The sequence below is a fragment of the Leptinotarsa decemlineata genome, unplaced genomic scaffold (genome assembly GCF_025532065.1).
Source record: "Leptinotarsa decemlineata unplaced genomic scaffold, Ldec_3_MD MMD2_tig00005770_RagTag_RagTag, whole genome shotgun sequence".
Lineage (NCBI taxonomy): Eukaryota > Metazoa > Arthropoda > Insecta > Coleoptera > Chrysomelidae > Leptinotarsa > Leptinotarsa decemlineata.
In genome coordinates this window covers 54,841-65,689 of record NW_027412641.1, presented here as the reverse complement: position 1 = coordinate 65,689, position 10,849 = coordinate 54,841, and the positions used below count along the sequence as shown (strand labels likewise).

Sequence of the window (10,849 nt, the reverse complement as noted above, 5' to 3'; positions counted from 1 at the left end):
TAGCTACTGTTAGAGCAACATCGAATAATTCTCAGTGAATTCTTTAAATTTATCCGATATATAATACTAATCTACGATTCGACATGTCTGGACGTGGAAAAGGAGGTAAAGTTAAGGGAAAGGCAAAGTCCCGTTCCAGTCGGGCTGGACTCCAATTCCCAGTAGGACGTATTCATCGACTCCTTCGTAAGGGAAATTATGCCGAACGAGTTGGTGCCGGCGCCCCGGTTTACTTAGCCGCAGTAATGGAATATTTTGGCAGCTGAAGTCTTGGAATTGGCCGGTAATGCGGCTCGCGATAACAAAAAAACCCGTATCATTCCTAGACATTTACAGCTGGCCATTCGAAACGACGAAGAACTCAATAAATTGTTATCAGGAGTAACCATTGCTCAAGGTGGTGTTTTGCCCAATATTCAGGCGGTTTTGTTACCGAAAAAAACCGAAAAGAAGGCATAAGTACACATTTCCTGAGAGAGGAAAGCGACAAATAAAATATCGGCCCTTATCAGGGCCACAACGATTTTTCTCTAATGAATTCGACAATTGCATATATTTTTTTTTATTTTCTTGTCATCGCTTTTCGATACAATTGTTGACGCAGCACGATATGCGATTGTTTCTTTCTTGCTTGCGCATATTTACGTATACATGTATACATGATTAATAATATTATTATTGTTCAACTTCTTATTTTCGTGCCGAAACAAGTGATTTCTATTTGCTGAAATCAAATATCAGAATGTCTGTACGTTTATTCGTGATGAAAATAAAATGTATGCAGTAATATCAGATTTAGGTATACAAATGAATAAACATAACAATATCCATAGAAATATTATACATTCTTGTTCGTGGAATTACAATATAGACAATCATGAGTAAATTGGAATGAATAAATGAAAACAAAAAAAATTATACCTAATTAAATTATATAGCATAGATGAATGCATACATACATTTCAATATCTGCAGAAATGAATGACGAGTATATAAAAATAGGTTGTTATTATTATTCATAGTAATTTGTGAAATGGGATAGATGAATATTATAAGCATAAAACAATAATATTTGGACAGTGGTTCATTAACCTTCGATCAGTTTATGAATATTCATTTTTTCAATTTTTTCTTTACGTACAAATGGTATCGCGTTTTAAAGCGGCGTTTCAGAAAAGTTTCATATGTAATTTCTATTGGTGAATAATTGAATAGTTTGGGAGCTACCTAGCTAGCTAGCTAGATACCAGTAGCTTCCCTGTCCTATAGATTTAGAAACCGAGTGGTATATAATCTAATTGTACAGATCGTTCTTCTCTTTTCTTCTTCGTATACAGATGTAGTAAGGTTGAAATTAATAATTTCGTTAAGTATACAGGATAAAATGAAGCAATTATTCAGGTAATCAAAAGAATGACAGATAATGCTTAAAATTAGATGGGTATATCGTTCGAATTTAATTTGGTAATTCGTTAATTATTACTCACACCAAAGTAAAGTATATAAATCGAATTCGTTTTGAAAACAAATTGTGGTTCTGAAAAGAACCGTTTTTTTTTTGTAAATTTCTCGTCGGAATATGAATCTAACCGCCGAAACCATATAATGTACGCCCTTGACGTTTGAGAGCGTATACTACGTCCATGGCCGTGACGGTTTTTCTTTTGGCGTGTTCTGTATATGTTACCGCATCTCTGATAACATTTTCGAGAAATACTTTGAGTACTCCACGAGTTTCTTCGTATATCAATCCGGATATACGTTTTACACCTCCACGACGAGCTAATCTTCTGATGGCAGGCTTCGTAATTCCTTGAATATTATCTCGCAACACTTTGCGATGTCTTTTTGCTCCGCCTTTTCCTAATCCCTTTCCTCCTTTTCCTCTACCAGTCATTTTGTGTAATACAAACGGAAGATTATAGAGAAAAAAAGTACGAGCGAAATACGTTATTACTACTTCGAATGCTCGAGAAACAACTGAAGGCCGTCGGCGCTGGAAATGTTGTCGATCCGGCGTACTAGAAAAATGAATTTCGTTGTTCATTTTTCCGTTTGGTTTCCGACGATCGGCCAGGGAAGTGAGTATGCTCGTCGTCGCCGAAATCTCCACAGGAGACCAGAGCCGGGAAGTCCCCTTGACTCCCGGATGATCTTACTTTTTTTTCCGTGTAACTGAATTACACGAGAGAAGTTATTATTTCCCTTTTAAATTCAAAAATCGAATGATCTATTTTTAGTTCCCTAAAATTCTATATAGTTCTAAACAAAAACTCGCGGGGTACGATGAGACACCACGTTGGCCGCTGGGACGGTCTCAAAGTTTCCCTATCGATCCCTATCTACAAGAGACTCACACGCGAAGTGACCTGCCTATTATCCCTAATCCCGAAGATACGAACAGTCCCCGGGGACTCAAGGGCTTTTAAGCCGCCGGAGCGTCAATGCAATGAGAGCCTTCTCGTGAAGACTCTCGTAGACGGCTCGGGTAGGCGTGCCTCTGGCTGTATTCACTGTTGGTGCAGTCAATACGGCGACAGAGGCCTCTTCCTTGAATCCCACGTCGAATCTCGGAGTTCAGGCGGGTACCACTGTGAATGCACACAAGAGTTAGTAAAAATAGTCTGTTTGCTTACCAGCTTAAGTCCACAGCACACTGCACACGAATTCACTCGGCACTGGAAAGTCTAATCGGTTTGGTTTGTCTTGAAAAGACAGGTTTGTTTGTGATCGTCTGTGATCTAATCGAATTCTTTCTGGAGGTAATTTTGTTTTTGATGAAATTACCTCCCAAACACTTAACTCGTAATTGCACTGGCAACAACTGTAGTACAATTCTATTCTGCAGCCAATACCCAAGTATTATTTCCAGTTCCTGAATCAGGTTGCTTATAAATACTCCGCCGTCGATTTGTTTCCGCAAAAATACTCCTCAGTTATCCCACTGGATAACGAACTCAAATCTATTTGTCTGACCAGACTAGTCTGAATTCTATTCAAGTTAAGAATTCTTTCTTAACGCAGGACGTTGGAAACGAAGCCACTACTAATTTGTAGTGTATTATTAACACACGTTGTATGTATAGTAAAATAACTAACAATCAGTTTACAGCAGAACTTAAACGCAGAGTAACACAGTGAAAAGAAGCTCAGATGATTGCAGTAAAGCGAGTCATCGAACAGTGAGTTGAAAATCCATTTCGCGTTTCTTAAATATAAAATCACGCAAGAATTTCTCGCGCGTGGTTGGCTGGCGTCAACTCCGCCTACGCCGCCGCGAGAGCGCAACGCGAAATGAATTTTCGTCTGCTCCTGAACGTCGAGTATATCGGCGTTCAGGCTACCGTCCGCCGTTCGGACTTAGAATTATTTTTCTCTTAAATTTCATTTGCATGTAAACGATTTAGTATTGATTTTATTTCCTGATTTTTGCTGTAGCGTCTTAAATTAATTATTCATTTACGAATAAGACCGTTTTTCTAATTCTTTATATTTCCATTACTTGGGTATTGACGACACCCCCTGCCCTAAGCTGTTGCACGGCTATTCGAGTTTAAGTGCCTGAGAAGCAATTTCTTTTTTTTTTCTTTATTTTTTCAAACAACATATTTACAATTTTCATAGAGATACAATTGGTCCTTAATCCTATATGTACAAAAATTGGTATCCCTTAAACTAACTAAATCTACTGTACATGTCGAGGCATCACAGCCGCCTTTCAGCTCCGCTCTCGACCTAGTATTTACAATGTAAAGGCATTCTATACTAAGGATCTAAATCCGGATGCCTTGGATCTAGATGATCCTGGCCGGTCTCGGAGGAGGCGCTAGCCGCAAATCATTAATATGTATCGTGCGATCTTGTCCACCACGGTTCACGATGTACGTGTTCGCCCCCAATTTCCGGATCACCCGAGAAGGGACTGACCAGGTCTGGCCGAAATTTTTCCGGATTAATTCCGAATTTCGGCAAAGTACCCAGTCCCCCGGCCGGAAACTCGCCTTTGGTTGTTCGTCACGATTTGGAAAATTCCTTTCCCTGTAACGCTCGGCCATTTGGTTGGCTCTCTCGATCCTAGCCTGCCGATTCTGGTTATTAGCTCTTCGTGAGCGCTGCGCAGGAGTAGCCCATTCTCCGGGCTTGGAATTTCATATCCCAGCAGCAGTTCACTAGGAGTCATTTCCGTCGACGCGTTAACCCGTGTTCGTAAGTGAAACACTGATGGTATATGCCGCTCCCACTCAGCTTCCGGTTTATCTATGAGGGCGGCGCGGAGCATCTTCTTGATCTCCTGCACTCGCCTCTCCACCGGATTGGCCTGCTGGTGGTGCGACGGACTCATCCTGGATACCATGTTATGAGATTCACAGAATCGTTCCACGTCGCTCCTAAATACATCGCCGCGCCATCTGTGATTATAGTTTCAGGGAAACCCCATCTATAAAACACCTCTTCTAATAAAAACTTTGTCACCACACCTGCTTGGACGCTCTTATAGGCCTTGGTCTCAAGCCACTTAGAAAAACAATCCACCGCGACAAGCAAGTATTTGTTCCCACTCTCCCCTGCTGGGTAGGGCCGAGAACATCGACAGACACCATTTGCCATGGCCTTGTCGGTTCAAGCGGTCGTTGTCCTGCTGGGGGTTGAGGCTTTGACGCTTTAGTGGTAGCGCAGGTTAGACAGGTTTTAATATATTCCTGCGCCTGTTTTTTCATGTTTGACCAATAAAAATGACGACTCACTTGATTAATGGTCTCGTCAATACCGGGGTGTCCACCTTCGTCATGGTACTTGCGGATTATCAAGTTCCAACAACGTCTGGGGACTAGCAGACGCTTGCAGTTCCCTTCTGGACCTACATAGTATAATAAATCCCCGTCCATTTGAAAGTCATTCATGATTCGCTGTTCATATTCACTCGGTTCAGGATTTCCTTGCGCTCTCTCGATGCGCATCCTGAACCGACGAACTCCCTCACTTGACTTTTGTTCTTCGACAATCCGGTCGAATAAAGTCCTCATTTCGAGCAGTGTTTCAACCCCGTGATACAGGGACACCATATCACAGGTGTTGAATATTTCTGCGACCTCATCGATTAGGCACAGAACGAGGTCATCCTCGATCTGGTCCTCTGCTGGCCGTTCCTGGTGAGGGAAAAACATCCTCTCTGATTCAACTTCCAAGTCAGCCTTTGTTTCCACTTCCTCGGGATTTCGGGAGAGAAAATCTGGAAGCTGATTCAGCTTCCCTGGCACGTGTACGATTTCGAAGTCGTACTCCTGCAGTAACAGCGCCCATCTAGTTAACTTGGCTCTTTCGTCCTTCATACGGCCGAGCCAAGTCAACGCCGAACTGTCTGTCAATAGGGTGAACTTACCGTCCTGCAGGTAGTGCCGATACTTCTTAATCGCCCATACTACGGCCAGGCACTCAATCTCATTGATGTGATAGCGCCTCTCAGTCTCATTCAGCTTTGCGCTGCTGTACGCTATCACATCACGCTCTTCCAGTGTTTCTCCCCGCTGGAACAGTACCGCTCCAATCCCCACCTGACTGGCGTCCGTCTGCAGAAAATATGGTTTCGCAGGATCAGGCCTAGCCAGATGTAGCGGTTGCGATACTGCCCGCTTAATCCGTTGGAAGCTTTCCTCGGCTTCCGCGTTCCATTTGAATTTACGTTTTTTGTCGATCAAGTCTGTTAACGGGGCTGCCATTTCCGCAAAATGCGGAATGAACTCCCGTAACCAACCTGCAGTTCCTAAAAACCCTCTCAACTGCTTAACAGAGGTTGGTGTTGCGAAATTTCTTACATTTAGGACATGAGTTTCCTGCGGGAAGTTTCCTTTTTCGGACACAACTCTCCCCAAGTAGTTCAGGGTCGATGACCCGAACATACATTTCCCTGGGGAAAGCCATAGCCCATGTGTCCTCAAACGTTCTAATATCAGTCTTAAGTGGTCACAGTGTGCCTTGACATTGTCAGAATAGACGATAATATCGTCAAGGTACACTTTGCAGAACTTGTCTACATATCCTGATAGCACCTCGGACATGAGTTTTTGGAAAACGGCCGGCCCGTTTTTAAGTCCAAAACTCAGGACCTTGAATTCGTATACCGAACCGTCGGGGCCCCGAAGGCGGTATACTTTCTGGAGTCTTTTTCCAACGGAGCCTGCCAGAATCCGTTCCTCAAGTCCAAAGTGCTAAATAGATTGGCCTTGCCCATCTCTCTTACGGTCTCCTGGATGGGAGGTAAATGTGGTGCCTCCGAGACTATCAGTTTATTAATCTGACGGTAATCTACGCAGAAGCGTAGCTTACCGCCTTTCTTGGGCACTAGGACCACGGGGGAACAATAAGGGGAGGTACTCCTAGTAATCACCCCAGCTTCTAATAATTTCTGGATCTCCTCATGGACGATCCGTTTACGCTCCTCAGACATCTTGGCATAGCGCATTTGCCTAAACGGCTTCTCCTCCTTAACTATAATCTTATGGAGGATAGCCTTTGTCTGAGGTTGGCGTATCGTCTCTTCAAAAACGTCTTTAAATGTTTCTAATATTGGTAGAATTTCCGACTTCGTCGCCTCGTTGAATTGCGAGTCATCTAGGCTCAGAGGCGCGATGTCTCTCCCGGGTCTTCTGAGGGTTTCCCCTTCGAAAAATATTGACAACCGAGGAGCTTGTCCAAAATAGATGGTATTCCTAGCTAGGTCTAAACTGGCCTGTTGACCTTTCAAGAAAGGCATACCAAGTATGACCTTTTCCTGTAAGTCCTTAAGGACAGTGAACTTTAGCTGGAATACCCTCTCTTCTATATACACTTCAATCGTGACCTGGCCCAAACTCCTAGTGATGTTCTCGGAACAACCCATCAGGACTATCCCTGAGTTTGGGAGATTTTTTAGTCTCTTGTGGGACACTACATCTGCCCGCACAAAATTGCTGGACGCCCCGGTGTCTATTAGTGCTGTTACAGTCTTATTATTAATGACAACGGGAATCCTAGGGAGAGATCGACCGAAACCCTTTTGGCTCTTCATCGAGTGGGAAAGTACTTCGGAAAAGTTATTTACACACGGGGAGGAAAAATCTAAAATTTTTAGATTATTCTGGCGATTAATTAAGTTGCACAGGCCATCGCCACCTGGCTCTGCGCAACTTCTTAGTTTTCCGAGCTGGTTCCTCTAAGACATTATTGACAGTTCTCCTCGGTGGAGACCTATCTCTGTTTTGAAAACGCTGGTTTCCATTTCTCTCTGAGGACCCTGCGGACGGAGGCTGCTGTTGTCTACTTTCATTTCCCCTGTTATAGGGAGGGACATACCTCGCGTTATTCTGCGAGTTTGAGTTATTTTGTATTGGCCCTCGATGCTGATTCGGGACTTGGACGTTCACTACCTTACTAGTAGTCGGCGCTTTTGATAGCTTGATATCTTCCTCAATGGCCGACGCATCTTGGAGTAATTGTTCCAATTTGTCAGGGACTCGTCCCCTGAAAAAGCATCGAATCTCCGGGAGAGATCAGCTGAACAATAATATGCATAGCTGCTCGTTCATCCATCTCCGGAAACAGTCTTTTCGCCAAGCCAATCTTCTGGATGATGAAAACATCCGTTTTTATATTTCGGGTTTGTCCCTCTCCATAAAATTTAGCTGTCAGCTTAGCTAACAGCTCAGGGCTATCGAACTTTTGATCGAACCTGTTAATCAAAATCGGCCAAGTTATTTGGCTCTCCCTGTACACGGCTGCCCACTTGGCAGCATCTGAATCTAATTGACCGCAGAAAACCTCTACCCATTCTTCCTGCGATATCTTCGCTTTCCTTAGCTCATTTTCTATCCTGTCTACGAACCGTTTCGGGTCCTCATTTTCTAGGCCTCGAAACCTTGGAAGGTTCTGTCTATCCAGACGGTTTCCCCCCTGATTAGCCGAATGTCCTTGGCTCATCGCCACTGATAGGACATCAGCTAATTTATTTATTGCATGATCAACAATTTTCATTTGTTGATTATCTTCTATAATCTTTTCTGGGCGCCATCGAGTTTGTATTATGCCTGAACTCGAAAAAGGCATATCCTCACTGAAATTCACATTTTTCTTCGTTTCTTTTTGTGAATTTCCCATTTTGGGGAACGATTCTACTTCACTCCTTACTACGAATGAGTTTCCCAAAGCGTCCTGAGTGTTACTTCATCTTCCATAGCCATTGCTAAGAATGGGTTTGTAGAAGTATTTATATATTCGTCCATTTCCAAAAATGGATTTATTGCTGAATTAGGAACTGATTCCATTTGTGAATCTGTGGCCCCACGTTGGCCAGCGCCATGTTGTCGATCCGGCGTACTAGAAAAATGAATTTCGTTGTTCATTTTTCCGTTTGGTTTCCGACGATGCCCGGCCAGGGAAGTGAGTATGCTCGTCGTCGCCGAAATCTCCACAGGAGACCAGAGCCGGGAAGTCCCCTTGACTCCCGGATGATCTTACTTTTTTTTCCGTGTAACTGAATTACACGAGAGAAGTTATTATTTCCCTTTTAAATTCAAAAATCGAATGATCTATTTTTAGTTCCCTAAAATTCTATATAGTTCTAAACAAAAACTCGCGGGGGTACGATGAGACACCACGTTGGCCGCTGGGACCGGTCTCAAAGTTTCCCTATCGATCCCTATCTACAAGAGACTCACACCGCGAAGTGACCTGCCTATTATCCCTAATCCCGAAGATACGAACAGTCCCCGGGGACTCAAGGGCTTTTAAGCCGCCGAGCGTCAATGCAATGAGAGCCTTCTCGTGAAGACTCTCGTAGACGGCTCGGGTAGGCGTGCCTCTGGCTGTATTCACTGTTGGTGCAGTCAATACGGCGACAGAGGCCTCTTCCTTTGAATCCCACGTCGAATCTCGGAGTTCAGGCGGGTACCACTGTGAATGCACACAAGAGTTAGTAAAAATAGTCTGTTTGCTTACCAGCTTAAGTCCACAGCACACTGCACACGAATTCACTCGGCACTGGAAAGTCTAATCGGTTTGGTTTGTCTTGAAAAAGACAGGTTTGTTTGTGATCGTCTGTGATCTAATCGAATTCTTTCTGGAGGTAATTTTGTTTTTGATGAAATTACCTCCCAAACACTTAACTCGTAATTGCACTGGCAACAACTGTAGTACAATTCTATTCTGCAGCCAATACCCAAGTATTATTTCCAGTTCCTGAATCAGGTTGCTTATAAATACTCCGCCGTCGATTTGTTTCCGCAAAAATACTCCTCAGTTATCCCACTGGATAACGAACTCAAATCTATTTGTCTGACCAGACTAGTCTGAATTCTATTCAAGTTAAGAATTCTTTCTTAACGCAGGACGTTGGAAACGAAGCCACTACTAATTTGTAGTGTATTATTAACACACGTTGTATGTATAGTAAAATAACTAACAATCAGTTTACAGCAGAACTTAAACGCAGAGTAACACAGTGAAAAGAAGCTCAGATGATTGCAGTAAAGCGAGTCATCGAACAGTGAGTTGAAAATCCATTTCGCGTTTCTTAAATATAAAATCACGCAAGAATTTCTCGCGCGTGGTTGGCTGGCGTCAACTCCGCCTACGCCGCCGCGAGAGCGCAACGCGAAATGAATTTTCGTCTGCTCCTGAACGTCGAGTATATCGGCGTTCAGGCTACCGTCCGCCGTTCGGACTTAGAATTATTTTCTCTTAAATTTCATTTGCATGTAAACGATTTAGTATTGATTTTATTTCCCTGATTTTTGCTGTAGCGTCTTAAATTAATTATTCATTTACGAATAAGACCGTTTTTCTAATTCTTTATATTTCCATTACTTGGGTATTGACGACAGAAAGCTGGTTTTGTCTTGTTTTTGGGGGGACACGCCCACTTTCTCGATTCAACCAATGGTAGAAGTTCCCTATCCTTATACCTGAATAAAACTGTTAACGACCGATCGTGAAGGCTCACTAATCAGTATTTGTCGTTCGACTGAGGAACTATTCGTATACGATGGCTCGTACAAAGCAAACAGCTCGCAAATCTACCGGAGGTAAAGCCCCTAGAAAACAGTTGGCTACTAAAGCCGCCCGAAAAAAGCGCACCCGCTACTGGAGGAGTTAAGAAACCTCACAGATACAGACCGGTACTGTCGCTCTTCGAGAGATTCGTCGTTACCAAAAAAGTACGGAATTATTAATCCGAAAACTACCATTCCAGAGATTAGTAAGAGAAATCGCCCAAGATTTTAAAACTGATTTGCGATTCCAAAGTTCAGCCGTTATGGCTCTACAAGAGGCTAGCGAAGCATATCTGGTGGGCCTTTTCGAAGATACCAACTTGTGCGCTATACACGCTAAGCGTGTTACTATTATGCCAAAGGATATTCAATTGGCTAGACGAATCCGCGGAGAACGTGCTTAATAAAATCGAATAGTACGACGAAGTAATGAAAGAAAAAACGGTTCTTTTCAGAACCACAATTTATATTTGAAAAGAATTCGTATTCGATACTCTACCCTGGCGTGTAATTTATATATGTGGATTTTCGTTATGAAAAAGTCCGATTTTTTTTTCTTCATTTTCTATTTCTATCGACAGTTGAATTCGCACAAGTAATTATTTTTAAGAAATCGTCGATCCAGATAAATCTATAACGATGATTCGGATGTCTCGTTGCGTAGGAAAAAATATCGTTAAGTAACTGTGTTGATCGAACGAACGAACGATGGATTGATTATTTTCCTCGTATAGCATTTTCTTTCATAATGCATGGGAGGTCTTCGATAGAATGGAATGGAATGAAATGAATTTTTTAATACTGATGATTCGACGACTATACTCAAA

At 42.8% G+C, this 10,849-nt stretch overlaps 1 protein-coding gene across 1 annotated transcript; it reads left to right on the top strand.

Annotated features, from left to right (window-relative positions):
* Positions 1–83: 83 nt before the first annotated feature.
* On the top strand, positions 84–520 carry LOC141484455 (histone H2A-like). Its single transcript, XM_074179468.1, is given in 2 exon segments — positions 84–254; positions 256–520. Coding segments are annotated over 2 exon segments (375 nt in total). The 3' UTR covers positions 460–520.
* Positions 521–10,849: the final 10,329 nt, after the last annotated feature.